The sequence below is a fragment of the Mugil cephalus genome, chromosome 12, assembly GCF_022458985.1.
Source record: "Mugil cephalus isolate CIBA_MC_2020 chromosome 12, CIBA_Mcephalus_1.1, whole genome shotgun sequence".
In the NCBI taxonomy this organism is placed as follows: domain Eukaryota; kingdom Metazoa; phylum Chordata; class Actinopteri; order Mugiliformes; family Mugilidae; genus Mugil; species Mugil cephalus.
Window position 1 is genome coordinate 22226315 of NC_061781.1, and position 19460 is coordinate 22245774.

General features: G+C 40.9%; 1 protein-coding gene across 2 annotated transcripts in view; it reads left to right on the forward strand.

Annotated features, from left to right (window-relative positions):
* The window catches only part of pdia5 (protein disulfide isomerase family A, member 5), a 66419-nt gene that overhangs the window by 19868 nt on the left and 27091 nt on the right, over nucleotides 1–19460 (forward strand). For both annotated transcript variants that reach the window (XM_047600689.1, XM_047600690.1), the window contains 8 exons: nucleotides 3318–3401; nucleotides 3556–3601; nucleotides 6047–6139; nucleotides 8304–8364; nucleotides 9684–9751; nucleotides 13158–13249; nucleotides 16529–16600; nucleotides 18970–19106. In XM_047600689.1, coding sequence (XP_047456645.1) covers nucleotides 3318–3401; nucleotides 3556–3601; nucleotides 6047–6139; nucleotides 8304–8364; nucleotides 9684–9751; nucleotides 13158–13249; nucleotides 16529–16600; nucleotides 18970–19106 — 653 coding nt within the window. The remainder of the gene's footprint in view (nucleotides 1–3317; nucleotides 3402–3555; nucleotides 3602–6046; nucleotides 6140–8303; nucleotides 8365–9683; nucleotides 9752–13157; nucleotides 13250–16528; nucleotides 16601–18969; nucleotides 19107–19460) is intronic.

Below are 19460 nucleotides of genomic sequence, written 5' to 3' on the forward strand. Positions count from 1 at the left end.
TTGACGTTATCCCCGAGAGGAATGCAGAACACTTGAGCTCACCCAGCGGACAAACCTCTAATGAACTGCCACTCACAGCCGTTGTTCTCTCTCTTGTACTGAACATCAGCTAGTGAGTCACTCCCAACGTCTCTGGGCTTTCTTCCGTAATTGTAGAGTACTGCTCTTTCATTGGTCAGCCGACAGGAGCTACAGTGCAGGGAGATAATGGCAAGTGATGTTTATTCTCTGAGTCATTTTTTCACTGTGTTTGTACCGGGAAAGAGGATGAAAGCCAGCATCCGTTCTTTTATCTGAGTGTAAACGAGTGTGTGGCCCGTTCAGATTCTTTCAGTGTGAGTAGAGGCGTAGAAAGTCATAAACAAAGTACGTGGCAAAACTGTCCTGACTTTCGTACAAGATAAGAGTCTGAAATAATGCATGCATGTGCACATTTAAACTAGGTTAAAACGTTAGCGTGCGGCTATTAAAACAACACATTATCCTCTGCTGGGTGAAGATTACTCTCATCAGGCTCCATTCATATTCTGAAGCTTTGACCCCTAAAGCAGCTGTGAGAAGTGAATATTTACCAGTTTAACAGGATAATTTCTGCCATATTATTCATATAATTTCGAAAGATCTAAGGAAGTAGCTTTACATAGATCAGCGTTCAGTCATTTTACAAGTTGTAAGACTGGTATTAGCAGTCGTTTAGCATGGAATTTCTTAAGAAAGCTCAACCTAAATAAGTCCTGCGTCTCATTTTTACAGATTTAAGGATTCTAGGACATAAAAAACCCTGTACAAAGATTTTTGACTACATAGTTTCCACACAGTCTGTCGCTGGTGTCTGGTTTTAAGGAGTTAGACGCAGCCGGCTGGTCTTGACTCAGGTGACTGCATGTCCAAATATGTGTCGAGGTCACATCTGCTCCTGGTGTGCCCCGACTGCTGCCATCTGCCGTCATGAGTCAGCCGAACGTGGCATTAAGCACACATTTATTTATTAGACCTGCAACATGTACACTGATTTACTTCCTCTTTATGGAACGGTGAAGAAAGATACTGTGACTTTTGCTTTTGCTGTTGGTCTGGGATTCACTATTTAATTCCACCTCTTTGAGCTTATTTGCATCAGACCTCTCTGTACTTTTATCCATCTGTCGCTAAGTGAATGCATATTTTCCATGCTCTTTATTACAGAAAGGGAAGGTACTTCACGCTCACAGTGGTTCATTGAAGCCAGTGTGAAGTATGTGTAGGTGGCTGCATGCATATTTATTTCTGTTTCCAGTTATAGTCTTTTTTTCAATTAGAAATAATAAGCCTCATACATACAGGCTGTAATCCGCATCCACACTGCAGATCGGAGTGTTTGTGTGTGCATATTGGAATAACTAATACATGGAGAAAATAGAACACTATGCATGTGATCCTCAGATGAAAACACAAAGCTGTCATGTCTTTATGTAGCATCTTCTTTGCCTGCAGATAACTTGTACAAAGGATGTATTAACAAGGCCGATTCTTACGCAGAAATAGAAACATTAAACAAACAAAGAATATACCAAAAATGGTATACAGTGGTGGGGAAAAAGTTTTCAGACACCCCATGCATTTGTGAAATGTTGCATTAAGAATCACTCTTAGGTCTTTTAGTGCAGTTTCTTTTAGTGCAGTCACAGACAAAATACCAAACAAATCCTAAAACAAGTCATTAAAAGCTTAAAATTGATTTGTTCCACAAAAATACACAAGAGTAAAGGGTCATTTTGGTACCAGCGATCCACTAATGAAGGCCGTGCTTTTTATGAAAAGACACATTTTTTTCTGTTGCTATGCTTCGTGTCTATATAAAGCCAGCACATTTGAAACTTCTTCAGAGACAAAAATGGCTAAAACAAGGAACCAAACTCAGGAAACATGCCTGAAGATACAGATTCTCAGCCAGGAAGGACACAGCTGCCACCAGATCTCCAGGAAGTGCAGATGCAGCCCTTCAGCAGTTGGATCCACTCTGCAGAAACACAGACAAACCAACAGCTTGGAAGACAAACCAAGATCTGAGCGTCCAAGGGTTTCTTCAGCAAGAAATGACCACATCCTGATCAGCATGTGGAGGAAAAAAACACCGAATGACATCACAGGAGCTTCAACAGCAGTGGTCAAACCAAACTGGTGTCCAGTGTTCAATGGTCGACTTTTAGATCATGGTTTAAGGTCCCACAAGACTGTCAAGAAGCCCCTGATCAATGAGAGACAGAGCTTAGCCTGGCATCGTTGGGCCCAAGAAGAAAAGAACTGGACAGTCAGGAACTGGGAGAAGATTCTGTGGTCAGATGAGTCCAGTTTCCAGCTTTATCTTCCTCCTGCTAATGTGAGGGTGCGCAGAAAGCCAGGCCAAGCATCATCTCCTGCATGTACGGTTCCTACTGTCAAACATGGTGGAGGCAGTATCATGTATTGTGGTTTAGGGATGCATGAGTGCTGCTGGTGTTGGCACATGTTCCGGCGAGGTCCAGACTAAATGTTTCAAGAAGATAATGCCCATTGCCACACATCCAGGGCCAGTAGATTGACCCCATTGAGAATCTGTGGTGGATTATGAAAAAGTCTTGTTCAAAGTGCAAACCAAAAAAAACTAATAATTTAAACGAATTAAAAGAAGCAATTCAAGGATGGGACATGATTATCCCTCAACAGTGTGAAAGGCTCATGTGGAACATGCCAGCCAGGATCAGACCTCTACTGCGTGCCAATGGCAGGAGTACTAAATATATCAATTTGATGATGTGATGCTTTATTTAATTTTTGTTCAGTTTTGAACACGTTCTCTGTTATTTGTTGACTCTGACACCGACGATGTTGAGAACTGACATATTGACACTGTCAGGAATTTTGTTAGTTTTTCTTGTAAACAATAAAGATTTTTCCACAAATATTTCATGATAATATTTGAGATTGTGTTAGGATTATTGTGTTTTGGGGAATTTTTAATGGGCTTCTATGGGTTTTTTTTCCCCCCCAATGAATAAATGATGCTCACTGTAGGCTGTACCATTCTAAATTTTAGATGAATATAAGAGTAAGTTTAGCAGTTTAGCAGCTTTCTGGGTTGGTTGGACGCTATAAAAAGAAAAACTGTAGCAACAATACACAATAAAAGCTGCACTATGTATGAGTAAAAGCACTGCAGTGGTGAAGGAAAGTGTCATTGATAAAGAACATAGCAGAATAAAAAAAAAAGAAAGAATCCTTTAAATAATGTTTGCTTTAGTTTATTTCAACTTGCAACAGTTTAATAATTCTATCATTCTACGTTTTCTCTCCCTCAGAGACTCAGAGGGCCGCAAGCTGTGTAAGAAAGTGAAGGTGGACCCGAGCTCCAAACGTGGAGGAGCAGAGCTGCTGCATTACAAGTGAGTACCCAGAAACTGAATTGGCTGCCCGACACGTTTCCACACCTCAGTGCTTTTTGGAAAGTAATTCAGCATTTGCAGCTTAGCAGTCCGTTACTCTCCTGGTGTTCTGAGCTGAGCCTTGTGTGTGCGTGTTTTTTTTTTTTTTTTGCAGAGATGGGACGTTCCACACGGAGTACGGCAGGCCGGCTACCTTCAAGGTGAGTGCTTATCTGAAATCCTGTATTCTTCACGTGTGCAGCACAGTTGTCTGATGCGTAGTAATTACAAATGTGCACAGTTGTCATAGTATTAGTTCAGCCATTAACGAACATGAATCTCTCCCCTGGAGCTCAGCGTTTTGGATTTTAATTAATTTATTCATTTAGTTCGATAAGAGCTGCCTCACTCTGCAGGTGCTATAAAAAATGACTAATACTTGGAGTCTAATTCAGTCTAATTAATAAGTGTAAATATTTCATATATGGTCTTGATTGATTTGTATAATCATATCTTATTTCTACATTCAGAGGTTAGGTATAGTATTTATATTAACCCAGTATTTTAAAGAGACGTAGAGATAAATGTGTGCTGGCTAATTTTTACTTTTATTAATTTAAATTAGGTAAAACTTTGATTAAATTTAGTTTTAATTTAACACAGCGTGAAAATGTGAATAATTTTCACTGAAGAATCTACATCTGGGCAGCCTCACTCCCACTGCCACGCCGGTTCACTGTCTTACTGCTGTTTTGTGACAGCAGGCAGCCGTTCGAGTAAAAGCTCTAAAAACCACAACACAACAGCAGAGAGACGCAGCATGAGACTCGCTGGTGAACAAGCTCGAACAACTAAAGAGACGGGTATTTCCCTCATGAGTCTCTACAAAGACTAAAAAACTAGGAGGGAATGGATCAGTGGATATAAACATGGCTTCAAATGATAAAGTAAATTCTAGATGTGTGAATAAGCAACTGTTCGTTGAGGAGATATCAAACCATATCAGCTAAATTTGGTTCAGATTTTCACTATTACATTACAATTTTTACGTAACCATGCCAGTTGAAAATAATATCATCATATTTGCCACATGTTATAATAAAGAGGTTTATGTTGATGTGGGATTAACAGTCTATGAAGAAACTACCACAGCACTCAACTAACATTTGTCAATAATGTTCCATCTCCATCTGTTGCTACACAATTCTGCAACAAACCAAACATGAGGACAAAAAAACATTAATTGGGTTTTTTTTGTATACTATTGTCGTCATTTCACAGATGTGAGTTTTATAATGTTTGGGAACATACTATAAATCACACAACACATCACTTAATAGAATCAGCCCTGTCTTTAATGAGCTAAAACTTACATACACTGATCAGGCATAACATTATGACCACTGTCAGGAGAAGTAAATAACATCGACCATCTTGTGACGATTCAACGTTCTGCTGGGAAACTTTTGGCCCTGACATTCACTCATGTCGATGTTACTTTGATGTGTAGCACCCACCTAGACCAGACCAGGGCCCCCCACCCCACAGCAATGACAGGATGCAGCCTCCTTTACCCTGGTTTAGGAACAACTCAAAAAACATGAAGAACAGCACAAGGTGTTGACCTGGCTTCCAAATTCACTAGATCCCAAACTCAAATAAAGTATCTGTGGCATGATCCACAGTGAGAGGCCCCTCCCCTCCACCCATAACACCCCCACTAACAACATCCTGTTACCAGACACAACAGGACGCCCTCAGAAGGTCCATGTTCATTCTCCGATGGGTTTTGGAGGCACAACAGAGCTACACAATATTAGGACATATTAGGTCATAATGTTATGCCTGATTGGTGCATATAAACCAGTGATATTGACGGTCAACTAAACCTTAACCATCCTTCACATTAGTTCCTGTTGAGATTACCAACCAAACTTCGAAGGATCACGTCAATGAAGGCCGACTGTGACCTCATGTGTCTTAAACAGCTGCCAACATGTGTCCGTCCAGTGTCAACACTGTGGGACACTGCAAAAACTATGGCTACAGACACACATCCATGACCTGACAGCGGCACATGGACAACTTACCAATTTAAAGTGTCAATTTTTTTAATTATTTAAGTCCAATTGGAATTTAAATATTTAAAAATGATGCATTCATTCCTAACTGATAATATCTAAAATATGGAGGAGCTTCTTAGTGTTTTTGTATTTCTTCTTCTAACAGATGGAAAGTCATGTTGAGACAATAAAACACCCAAAGTCTCAATTTAAACCATCACATAATAAACGTCAAGATCATAAAGTATATACGTGTCCATACGTCATTGTTACAGCACCGCTCGGCGAAATATTTCCTGCTGTTGCCTCCACGGACATATGGTTCATTGTATTTACAGAAAGCCCATTACCAGACGTGCTAAAGTACGGAAATAACTCCGACACGTCTTGGATGCATAGACTATACAGTCTTCCATCTGGCACAGATTACAGCTTCGCCTCAACTAAATTCAGGAGCGACTTTCGGCAGCGCTCACGTGAATCATCACCCCATTGTTCATGGGGTGATTTTGTGCCAGAGCAGTTGTCGCATCATTTAAGTGTTGCTTTTGTTTAGACAGGCTGATTCATCATTTTGACTTCTTTTTTTTTTTCTCCATTCAGTCGATGGTGGCATTTTTGAAAGACCCGTCAGGGCCTCCGCTGTGGGAGGAGAACCCAGAGGCCAAGGATGTCCTCCATATAGAGACAGAAAAAGTAAGTGGTGGTCGGCACAAGTTCCTGAGCTCCTGATAAAGCGGGAAGGACCTGCTTTATTTTTTGATGATTGTAAGTGTGATTGCAAGAATAAGAGCGTAACACAGCAGCCGATGCACTTGGCTGGAGAGCTTAGATCTCTGCAGCACAAAGCTCCACATGAAAGCAACATACGACGCCTTTATCATCAAAGAGACGTCCAGTGTAGTTGATCAGGTCAGATCACGCAGCCTGTAGCCTGACAACTGACTGCTCACAGATAGAGTTTATGCAGCATTTGAAAGAAGGGAAAAAAAAAAAAAAAGTGATATAATTTAATGAACAGAAAAGCTGACAGTTTGCTTGCCTTGCCTGTTTTTGCCTCAGGGCTTGTTGGAACTGTCAACAGAGGATTGTGCTGAATATGGCTCTTTTTTCTCTTTTCTTTTTTTGGAAGTTTTTGACGCGATGATGAGGAAGAGAAACTACTATGAGGGTGATTCACCTGCTGTCAAGGAAAAAAAGAAAGAACAATCCTTTATTGCAGATGTGATGAATATGATGTGCAATTGAATAGGGCCGAGTATTGGTATCACCACTGATAATGAGTGGGAGTAGATTTTAGACTTTATTTGTCCCAGAAGGGAGATTTGCTTCCACTCGACTGTAAACATATTCAACACAACAGAAGATTGGACAATACAAAAAAGTGCTAATATCAACATTGATTTATGACATTAGACATTTAAAGTGATGGTCACATATGGCAGACAATGTCAGTATGTTTACATGCACATGAAAAAAAAACGAATTATTGCCTTAATCCGACTTTAACTGGACAACTTAAGTGCATGTAAACGTGTTACTCCAACTAAAATCCGACTAAGACACCTAGATAAGGTGACTCGAAATCGATTTTCTCCGCCATGTATACGCCTTAATCAGACTTTAACTGGACAACCGCCACAACCGCTGTGCTGGCGTGTGACCTCGTAACAAAAACATTCAAGAAAACAGGTCACAGAAGAAGAAGAAGGTAAACAGAGCCGGTAGAAGAACCATGTGAGGGATAGCGCCATCTTATCTGCACCATGAGTAGCGCACACAATGCCGGTCTGCCGCATGAACGACTCTTGCTTTTGCCTTTGCTATTATATGACACAATAGGTCAACCAGAAAGGGGGCCATATTAACCCATTGAAAAGTCACATATCGCCACCTAGTGTGTAGGAGGAGGAGGACACGTTCCCATCAGTTATCTGATTTTCTCCGTTGCATGTAAACTGGGACAAGGAGGTTCAGAGACTTGTCTTCAGCTAAATTTTCATTCGACATTGTTGAAAGTAAAGCAGGAAGTAGAAACAAAAATTTTCCTGTCTGGCAAAAAAGACGCAGCGCTGACCAGTGTTTGGTTGGTGTTGTTATAGAGCGAGTCAGACTGACGAGCACACAAGTATAAATGATGGCGTCCGTTTCCAACTAGTCGATCTATCAGAATTTAGTATCTTCAACGTTATTAAATCCTCAAAAAGGAACCTCCCATTCACACATCCGCTACCACTTCCGGTGGGTGAACATATCCCCTCCGTGCAAATACAGGCAACATGCTGATAAACTTATTTACCTGCATTAAGCATTAAACTCTGAGAAAGCTATGTTTTGCTACGACGCAAACAACAGCACCGCCGGTGACTGCTGCTGATGAGAGGAGTAGTCTTGAATAATAGTAATTTAACAATTGAATGTGGTTAGAAGATGCTCTGGATTTCTTATTCTTTCTGTCCTATATATTGATCTGTTGTCAGGGTCAGGAGGAGATTGTGTTTTCACAGCTTGTTTCATGCTGAAAAGGCGTTTTTTTGTGCCACTGGTTTCCCTGATGTATACATTATTTCGGGGATAGTTCATTTTTGAAAAGGTTTTGCTTAGATAACGAAAGAGAAATTTGTTTTGATTCACCTCTAGTTGGCACATCTTTCATATGGATTCGCTGTAATAGCTGTAGTTTACCACCTCCGGGGTGTGACTGTGTGAGCGAATGAATAATGCATATAATTGTCGGCGCTTTGAGCATCTAAAAATGGAAAAGCGCAATGTAAAACCGATGAATAATTGTTATTATTATTATTTACATTTTGTTTATGACTGATAATGAAGCTTCTTGCCCCCTGTCTAACTCTTGAAGGACTTCAGGAAGCTGCTGAAGAGAGAGGAGAGGCCGGTCCTCATGATGTTCTACGCTCCCTGTGAGTCTTTCACAGTGTTGATAGCTCACAGTAACTGGGACAGGTTGTGCTCGTTTTTTGCTAGAGACACAGAAGACACAGAGTTCCTGGGAAAAGAAAAAACTGACAGGAGATATTATTATCCTGAAAATATGAAAATAACCTAATGTATTAGGTGTGTAATTGGAAGAACGAGAACACAATATGAGGACTAAATCAATAAACTGGAGCTTACATGGTAACACGACACCACCTAATCCATGCTGACAATGAGATCTTTTCCATCCATGCAGCCTTCATACGTGAGACACTGTCTCATCTTTAGATGCATGTGAAGATTTTCACTGTTCAATCAAGAAGTATTGTCTTCACCAATTAACTTATGTTTGATAATTCATAGTTAATCATAAAAAAATAAGCCACTAACCTTCACTACTCCCCCAGAAGTCTGCAGGTTGCTTCTGATATACACGGATCAGCCACAACATTAAAACCACCGATTGGAGAAGTAAATAACATCTTGTGATAGCTCGATGTTGCAAAGACAGTTTAGGAAAATCTCAAAAAGACCTGACCTCCAAATTCACTCGATCCTAAAATGATCAAGTATCTGTGGGATGATCTACAGAGGCCCCTCCCCTCAACCCATAGGACCCCACTAACAACATCCTGTTATCAGACACACTCAGAAGGACCATGTTCATTCTCTGATGAGTCTCAACTGTTTTGGAGGCATGAGGGTTTTGGAAGGTGGTCATAATGTTATGCCTGATCAGTGTATGTCTGTGTATGTGTTAACAGCTGTATGTTCAAGTCTAGTTACGAAACTATTAAAAAAATATATTAAATAAATCGAGCTATATTGTTGAGACACTTAGCTGTAAATGTAAAATTAAAGTATTTTGTAAAATTGTTAAAAAATGGGAAAGTGGGAAGTGGTTGGTTAATCTAAGCTGTGCTTTAATTTATCATTTCTATGCCCTGATAGCCCTGATACTACTCTGTTTTTGGGGTGTGGACCCCATGTTGGGAACCATGTGGCTAAATGATAAATCTAATAAACTCAAATATTCATCAGCCTCAAAAGCAAAATCACGTTTAATCAGATTTGCGGTTAATTGTCTTCTCTTGTTATTCTTCAACGACTATAGTCGGAGGTTTTTCAGTGTATTACATGAGCAGATAGCACGCTGCCAACTACTCTTCACAAAACCGCTATTCTTCTCACAGATGACGGTAAATCTGTTGAAATCAGCCGTGTAGATTATCATATAGTTGTCACAGCGGTGGTTTCCATTGATTTCGACTGTAATAACTTCCTCTGCTCTGTTTTGCTGCAGGGTGCGGCGTTTGCAAGAGAATGCAGCCAGTTTTTCAGCAAGCTGCCACCGAGACAAAGGGAAAATATGTAAGTCTGCTGAAACCTGTTATTGCATTAACTGTCTCTGGATCTGCAGCCACCCCTTCCCTGGCGTTTGCAGATTAAACGAGATGTGTCGGCAGTGGGTGTCTGGGCGGTTAGCTCGGCGGTCCACAGGAGCACAGACCGCCTGAGTGTCTGTCTGACCTACATGAAGGATTTCCTTGATTGTGTTTCCTGCACAACTTGACACAAGTATAATACACCTCATCTACTATTGCACCATAGGTTTTGATTTAGTAGAATAATAACCCAGATGGCCTTTAAAGGTAATTCAGTGGCCCTGATGCTCTCACTGCTGGAATGAATTTATATTTTATCTGTGTTTAGCTTTGCATCGACCCAGCGCAGCCATTACACTAGTTCATTCACAAGCCCGACAATCAGCTTTAACGATTCCAGTGTTTTATAGTTTTGTACAGATGTATAGTTGCGGGCTGCTTCTGATATGTTTGTTTGCTGCACCTTCAGCCTCCATTAATGGCCGTGATCTCTCCAGTTGGAGGTTGCAACATCTCCGTAGATAAATTTCACAATTGTGTTTGCTTCCTGACTTTACTTAGGAGTGGGCGTGTAGGTTTGTTTTTACAGCACCGGAGGGATGCACCCACAAAACCAACTGAAGCCTTGTGTGATTAACTGGAGAAACAAATGTTCTGATAAATGATTTTCCTTAAACACCAGAAGGAGAATCGGAGGGAGGAATCAAATTAGGGAATAAAGGAAAACGATAATTAACAACATGCTCCGTTCATTATCGGGCACGGTTATCAGAAACCTCTCGACTGGAAACTGCAGCGTGCAGCTTCCTGCGCGGAAACAAACTGTAGAGAGTATGTGTGTAGCTGAGATAAATGCTTGGGAAGTCTCCTTAAAATATTCTTTACCCTCTGGAGTCCAGAGTATAATTGGCCGTTTTTGACTACTTGTGGTTTTACCTTTATATTTTATCTTTAAAATGCTTCACGTTGTCGCCTTGTTTGGTGTCATTCTTTTCAGCACAATCTCACATGTGTCATTTTATAATTATTTTTTCATTTTGACAAACTGTATTAACACATCGGACCTAAAACCACAAGAAAACAATAAAATCCGAGTAGGAAAAAGTTCAAAAACATGTTTAATGAACCATTTTTATGACTTAGAATGCAAATTTAAAAGTGTAAATTTCCAAAGCTTACATGCAGATTTAGCAAACGACAAACTTATTTATAACTCTTTCCATTAAAATGTAGGAAATGCATCAAGCAGTTTGGTACAACTATTTGCAACCATTTACAGAACTATCATTTGTTAGCTGAAATTTTGTGCTCACACGCTACGTTCACTTACATCCTCTCTCTTACATCCTAAACCTCGTGACGCCCCTGGGGAGGGCACATGTTATTGGAGGCTAATAGAGCTGCTCAGAAGTGAACACTGAATTGGGGGCCAGCCAAGTTCTAGACCAGATTTCTCTCCTTAGTGTCATGGACATAAGAAGGCGTAAAGGAAAAATCTGAAGTGTTGCGTCCCGTCAGGGTGAAAACACCAATTACACCAATTTTTTTTTTAGGCCTGTCCTGAGGATATACTGTAACTCTTATAACCACTTTTGACACAGAACATAATAGGGATGCTGTTGAAGAACTCTCGTCATGACTCTTCTAGCTATCGCTCTAATTCAGATTCAGAGACCTTTATTCATCCCAACAGGCTAATTCATTTCATAATCAATAAAATCTCATCTTCTACTACTGCTGAATCCTCACTAGGGTCACGGGGGGTTGCTGGAGTCTATCCCAGCTGTCATCGGGGCGAGAGGCGGAGTACACGGGTCAGGACAGGTCGCCAGTCTATCGCAGGGCTAACACGGAGACAAACAACCATTCACACTCAGACCTAGGGTCAGTTTAGAGTCACTAATTAGCCTAACGAGCAAGTCTTTGGAGGTGGGAGGAAACATGCGCACCCAGAGAAAACCCACGCAGACACAGGGAGACGTTCCTTCTCGCTGGGAGGCATCAGCGCCAACCACCGAGCCGCTGTGCCCAATCAATAAAACCAGCAGTAAAAAAATAAATAGCTAAAAAATCTCATGGATAAATTGAATAATTTAGAAAATAAATAGATAAAACCATAAAAGTTTCATCTGAAATAAGTGGAGTCTGTGTTTAAAAGTGTGTGTGTAATGAACAGTGTGCTGTAGGAGATTAACTCAGAAGAAGGACCTTGGAAAGTTTTAGAGTTATTTCAAAGAAATGTCCGCATTAAAAGAACCATTTCATATATCCATCATTTATTAGCTGAAGCCATTGAACTTTTGACTGTGTCAGTGTTGCTAGTTATAATGGAAGTGTGTGTTGGGGCAGGTTTTCCCCCAGCATATAATTACAGACCTGGGAAATCACTTCTCAATACTTTCTCATATTATATGACAGTTAAGCAAAATCTCACACTGAAGTGTTCACTCTCTTCTCATCTTTCAAAATGTTGAAGACTGAATAATATTACTTTCTAATCCAACACTTGGTTCTAGGGTACAATATTTCGACTCTTCTCTGACTTGCCCTTAATGACATGACGAGATATCTCCAAAACTGATGCAGTTAATTATGTTGCGTCTTATTACTGACATGGGCCTTTTTAAATCTGAGCTTAAAACTCTTCTGTTTAGAGCAGATTTCAGTACCCAATGAGTGTTATCACTACTTTGTAGTTATCTTAATTTATTTTACTCTTTTATCTTCCTTTTATTACCTGACTTTAAGCTGTTGCTAGAGATAGATACCACACGTAATTTTGTTATAACTTGTGCGCAATGACAATCAAAGCTTTTCGTCTTTATTTTTTCTGTCTGTTGTATGACCCCTTGTAAAGTACTTTGATTCACCTGTGGGTTGTTTTAAAGCGCTATATAAATTTGCATTTACATTTAAATTTTATTTAATAGTTTCTTTCTATATGGTGTTTAGTCCAAGGTACGATTGGACCCTTGTACAATTGTCATGAGTGTGGAGATTAGCTGGAGTCCAGCCTGCAAACATGTTTCTTTTTGCTGTACGGTGAATGATTTGAACAGGGAGGATTAACTCTCCTTCGGTACTTTTGCCCTGGCTTCCTTTTTCAGTCCAGGTTTCCCCTTGTCTGGTCACGTAAAACTAGGCATTTTCCTGCTATTTATATTAAAATGTCAAGAGTGTTGACAACAGAGAGTATTTGATTGTTGATTACAGCCTTCTAATCAACATTACACCGGAGCTAATCCGTCTTCTTCCCTCAGAGTCCTCTGATGACGACTGACTTGTCTTTGTGGTTAATTTTCTTTCCTCATACTTTTCTTTTTGCCTTTACTTTCTTTCACCACCCAACAGCCACGACTCACCTTTTCCTTTTTATTTAAATTTTTTATAAGGTCCTGGCGGGGATGAACGTGCACCCGGCTGAGTTCGACGGCCTGAAGCAAGAGTACAACGTCAAAGGCTACCCGACCTTCTGCTACTTTGAGTGAGTCAACTCCTCTCGTACTCGTCTTCTCCGAGGCTCAGAACATCAGAGTAGGGCCACTTCAAATGATAAACATGGTCCAGACGTAAAGTCACAATGAAAGCAGACTTGCAGTGATTGCGAAAGGCGGCCCCCGAGATATAAAGTTGCTTCCGTCGAAGCTTAAGGAGAAAACTTCTGCCAAACTTCGAGAACCACTGGTTTTGAAATCTATAAACACCCAGGAGGAGGGTCGCTGTCTGGAGAACACATGGTTTCCTGTCAGTGTTTGTTGTTGCAATGTTCACATGGTGTTCACACGTTGCGATACACAAAACACACTCGTGCACAGCTTAAATGAGCTTTGCTCGAAATCCGACCTTCTGAATGAGGCCCTTGTCTCTGTTTACATGCGAGGAAGAAAATCAATGTCCTCCTCCTAAACTCTAGGTGGCGATATGTGTTTTGTCAGCAGATTAATACAGCCGCTTTCTGGTCAACCTATTACGTCATATAATAAGCAAGAGTTCATGCAGCAGACCAGCATTTCAAACAACAACCAGATGGAAAATAGTTCAGCTTTTTAATCTCGTACGTAATGTGTGCGCTACTTATGGTGCAGATAAGATGGCGCTATCCCTCAGGTGGTTCTTCCACCAACTCTGTTTACCTTCTTCTTCTGTGACCGGCTTTCTTTCTTGTGGTCCAGTTAAAGTCAGATTAAGCATATACATGGTGGAGAAAAACGATTACCAATCACATTATCTTAATCGAATAAGGAGTAACTGGTTTACATGCGCTTACATTGTCCAGTTAAAGTCAGGTTAAGGTAATAATTAGTTTTTTTCGCATACATGTAAACGTACTGACTGTTAAAGCAAAGCACACCAGTGATAGGAGGTGGGTTCGAATGTGAAAGAGTTTGAAGGCTCAGCTGGTACTTAAAACGCTGCACAGCGGTTAAAAATGTTGCTGTTTTGGCAAGATGTTTTTTCCACCTTTTTCTGTAGAAAAGTTTTCACTTGGCAACCCTGCATCATTTTTTCTTTTTTTTCTTTTTCTGGCTGAAATCTTTCTTACGAGGTTGTTGCTTTGAGTCTTACGGCGGTCTTTATATTGACACGGCAGCATTTTTAATTATTAACATGATCGACTAAGTAAAGGCTTGTTACACACTGTACCAAAGTTTTCCATTCTCAGAAAAGAACCTGAAGGCCACATGTGACATTGATTTAGTGTTTGGCCTCATGCATACCCTTTTAAGGTTTAGGAGAAATTTATGCTGCTGTTTACTCTTCTTCCTCGAGTGTCTTAAGTATGCACGCACTCACATAAACACACATTCACAGCTCATGTTTGTTAATGCCGGCCCCCATCTGGCTGGAGCATCCTTGCTCTGTCCTCACATTTACTGAGCAGCTTCTTTTTGTTGTTTTCAGCCTTGTTCTTTAGCGATGAAGTATTTAGTATTGGAGATATAGGAGGAAATATATGCGCAAAAAAAAGGACAGACTTATATGCCGTGCACCCTAACAGTTAGCCTCTGCACTGTGCTTCTTATATCTCCTGCACTAGCTTTATCATCCCCATTTCCACATTAAACACTCTCTCATTCCAGTTTGGCCTTTTAATTAGACCGGGACTGATTAAGTGCCTCTGTGTTGAGGCAGTTCGTGCTCTCCTGCTCTTTTCCTGTACGTGTGCACTTATTTCTTTCGCGTGTCCGTATTGCGTACGTGCAGGTACACGTGCACGCCCGCGCATTCCTGTGCAGCTGAGCCGCAGCCAGTCCGTTAGCCGGGAGTGCATTAGTGTCAGCGCGAGGCTTGCTAACGATCATCCGAGCCCACCGGCTGCAGTAATGAGCCCCTCACTGATAAACCGCAGCTAATCACTGCAGGCTAAATCAGCATCAACGCAGTCGGAGTTATCTCGTCACCGCACCCGCCGTCACTTCTCAAGGTCTTTTAGATTTTCAGCACTACAGATTAAACAAGCTCACTGCCCGGCAGTGCAGCGCACCTCAGGTTTCTATCAACCAGACACGCAAGAAAAGGGAAACAACTTCAGCTGCTTTGTCCTTCCTGCATCCTTTAGCTAAGAAAACACCAGAGACCGTCGGACAGCTGACATTTACGTCAAGTTCTCCTCAGCGTGATTTCTCAAGGTTCCCGTGTTCTTTAAAGTAGCAGAGATAAAACAAGCGAATATAGAGTTAGTCATAAATTTCACTGTTTGAATTCTAAGCAGCCGCTCTGTGCTGCAGAAGTTCCCCCCACACGAGATGCAAGTTTAAATCTCAAAATCTAGCGAATGTAATCGTGTATCATCTAATCGTGTAACTGGGGTCTCCGTGTGCAGAATCAGTCCCCTCCACAGCCAGTAACTACCAGCACTGATCCTTCAGAGCAGGGCTCAGCCACCGCGTCTACTTCCCAACCATAATTTAGTCACAGCGAATGCTGCAGATAAACCCACGTCCGTGAAGAAAATCTGCTTAAGTTTTGAATCTTTTCAGACTGCGGAATTGAAGAGATGCTTTCAAGTCATTTCAAATGCATTACGTCGGGTCCCTCGCATTCCTTATAGGCTTTTAACTTACAGAACACAACGCGGAGGGAGAAGTGAACTTTTTTCCCCCGTAACCTTTTTTGCAGCTCCCTTAAATGTTTCCTTTCCACTTCCAACCCGCTGTGCTTCTGAAAGGTCCGACCCCGCTCTTTGATAAAGAAACTGGGTTATGTTGTGTTTGCTGTGACTGCGTTTAAGATCCTGTCTCCGCTGTTTCTCCGCTGTCAGTTCTGTAGGAAGTGATAAGAAATGAAACCTCAGCACTGACAGCAGTTTGGCTGAGAGCTGTCCCGGGCTTAGACTGTCTGCAGTATGTGTCCACTTGCTGTGATTCCAACTCGCTGTCAAACACGTCCGCCGCTTACTCAGTGTACGAGCGGTTTATTTATATTATCTGTTTCGCAGACAAAAGTTACACACTGGTTCACAAGAAAGATTGGATTTAAATGCACAATAAATACATAAGGAGAAAAATAACTGCAGCTCCTGAGGCTCGGGCACCAGACAAGAGATTTATTATATCTGATCGACAGTAAAGGAGCGTGCATGCACGAAGAGACTTAGCAGTGATGTGGTAACAAGAGACCATGGAAGGGTAATAAAAATCAGTGAATTGTGGCATATTGGCAGAGCTTTTAAAACCCTTTGAACACTACAAAAGTCATCATTCTGTCTTGTCGCTGACATGGTTTGGAAATGATCTGGTTCTGATTCTCTTTTGTCTTTTAGGAAGGGGAAGTTTCTTTACCACTACGAGAACTACGGAGCGACAGCCAAGGATATCGCAGACTGGATGAAGAGGTAAGTGCGCTCCAAGTCACGTCATCCACTCGAGATTTTTAACGCGTGACTCAAAGCAAGATTCGCGTCCAGAGCCGTTTCGAATAATAAAAGACAGAACGGAGCTTCTGAGTTAAACCTTTCTGCCTCGAACAATAACCGCTTGTTCCTCCCACCGTAAATGCCCGACATTTTCCCTCAGCCCGCGGTCTTCGTCTCACCTTCTCCTCCCCTGCCCTCGCCCCGACTAACCTCGCCACGGTGTCATCAATCTACACCTGCTTTGTTCTTGTCTCGTTTTTCTTTCTCACCTTGTCTCACACTCTCTGCCTGCAAACCTCCCCCTCCACCCCCACCACCACCCGTGTGTGTCTGTCTCTGTGGCAGAAAAGCCACATCTGTCCACGGGGCTGGAGCCAGAGGGCACGGAGCGAGGCTTTCACAGCTATCACAGGAAACGGAGCGAGACAGGCAGGGGATGGGATCCAGCTATGGTCATTTTAGCCAGAGGCCTAACATTTCCCTCCACAGTCTTAAGCTTTTCACTGCGTGTTTAGACTCAGCAGTGGTCAGGGGCCAGTTGACTGAATAGTCGCCATGTTTTAAATTGATGATCCCGAGTATAATTACTACAGAAGAGGATGAGGGCCACTGGGGAAAAAAAAAAAAAAAAAAAATGGAGTTGGAGCAAATTATTATCATTATTTATTATATCATTATTTAATATATTTATATTTTTTTACTTATTTTAGTTCTGACTCTAATCTCTAAATTCTGACTTTGCTTCTCAGAATTTCCAACTTTTTATATCATAATTCCAACTTTTTTTCTCATAATTCTGACTTTTTTCTCAAAATTGTGACTTATTTTTCAGTATTATGACTTTAAACCCACAATTTTGACTTTTTTCTGAGAATTCTGACTTATTTTCCTCAAAATTATGACTTTAATCACAGAATTCTGACTCTTTTTCACAGAATTCTGACTTTTTTCCCAGAATTCTGACTTTTTTCTCATAATTCTGACTTTAATTCTGACTTTTTTTTCTCAAAATTGTGACTTATTTTTCAGTATTATGACTTTAAACCCAGAATTTTGACTTTTTTCTGAGAATTCTGACTTATTTTCTCAAAATTATGACTTTAATCTCAGAATTCTGACTCTTTTTCTCAGAATTTTGAAATTTTTCTCAGAATTCTGACTTTAAACTTTGTGCTTTTGAAAAAAGTCAGATTTCTGAGATTAAAGTCAGACCTAAAAAAAAAACAAAAAAAACACAATTGCTCTAACTACATTTTTTTCAGTGTCCCTAATCCTCTTGTGTAAATTACTCCTCACGTACACAAACAGATTGATACCGAATATATTCCACATGGTAAAAAGCTAGAAGCTTATTCATCATATTCACAGTTTTTTCCCCTCATCCATGAATGGTGTGCAGATGATGAAAACCCGAACGAACCTTTTCAATTGTGCTGAACAGTTTTCCCGAAAATCAACTTGTTTCTTTTTTTTTTTCCACTCTCTCCAGCTCTGATTTTTCATTCATCACAGCAGCTTCGCCTCCCAAGTTGTGATAAAGTTTCTCTTATGTTCAGATTCAGCTGTTTTTTTTTCTTCCTTTCTTTCTATTTTATTTCCACCTCAGTTTTGCTTGTTCCACTCTTTTCACCAGACTAAACCATTACCCTTTGTTATTTGCACTGACTGGAAATTCTACCCCAGTGGAGACGAGTACAGCTGTTTTTTGTTTTGTTTTTTTCTTTCTTGGGGCCACCTGGAGAAGTACAAGTCACTGTGTTCAGTTAGTCCTTTAGTTTTATACATTGTGCATCATAAAACCTCTTAAATTTACTTGGAACTAAATAGTTAGAGTAACTAGAGACAGTTATAGGATGCACAAGTGGAAATCGTATCCTTGTCGATTATAAGAGCAATCATCTTTTCATACATTATGATATTCTGGATCCGAGAGGAGAATTCTTAACATTCCAGTTGCACAATAATCCTGTGTTTTTTAAAAACTATCTATCCTCATGTGCCTTCAGTGCGTTGGCTCAGGGGCTGCAGAGTGTGAGGATGAGGAAAGATTGCAATAGGGGGGAAAGTTTGAGTGTCTTCTTACTTGTTTATGTCTTCGTCCACTCGTTCTTGGCGTAGCGGCTCTGCACTCCGTCATCAAGGTGGGGCCGCTTTGGACCAGATGTGCGCAAATGTGTGTGTGACATGTTGGGTGGAGTGTGGGCTACAGCTGGGTCTGATTTTTATTTGATTTTTTTTTTTTTTTTCATTTAGATTACGCACCATCTGGACCGTGTCTGCTTTTTTTTTTTTTTTTTTTAAATGTCTCTCACCTCTGCTGACCTTGCTGCCTTCCCTTCCTGTTCCAGCCCCCAGGCCCCGCAGCCGAAGGCGCCCGAGGTGCCGTGGACAGAGACAGACTCCCCGGTCTTCCACCTGACCGATGAGTCCTTTGACACCTTCCTGGAGGAACATCCTGCAGCCCTCATCATGTTCTACGCCCCGTGTAAGTAAAGAGACCAAGCTGGATGCGTGCAGGGCTCATATTTATCAAAACCGCTAAAAGTTGGACGACTCCTACTTAAAAAAAATACGTTTAAATTTAAGAGAGAAAGCTGCAAACAAGTGATCGGTCATGCTGTCGCTTTAGAGTTGGACCAGTTTGCAGGATTCAGTTTAATTTAGTGCTGACGTTGCAGACTCCATTCGATTGAATACTCTTCTCTCAGCCTTAGCTGGATTCTAGTCCACTGAAAGTTCATGAACAGATTTCAGTTTCTAAAACACAAATGAAAACATAATTATGACTATTATACTCCACTTACCGCAATGCACTCTCCTTTTTTAGCTGAATGCTTGA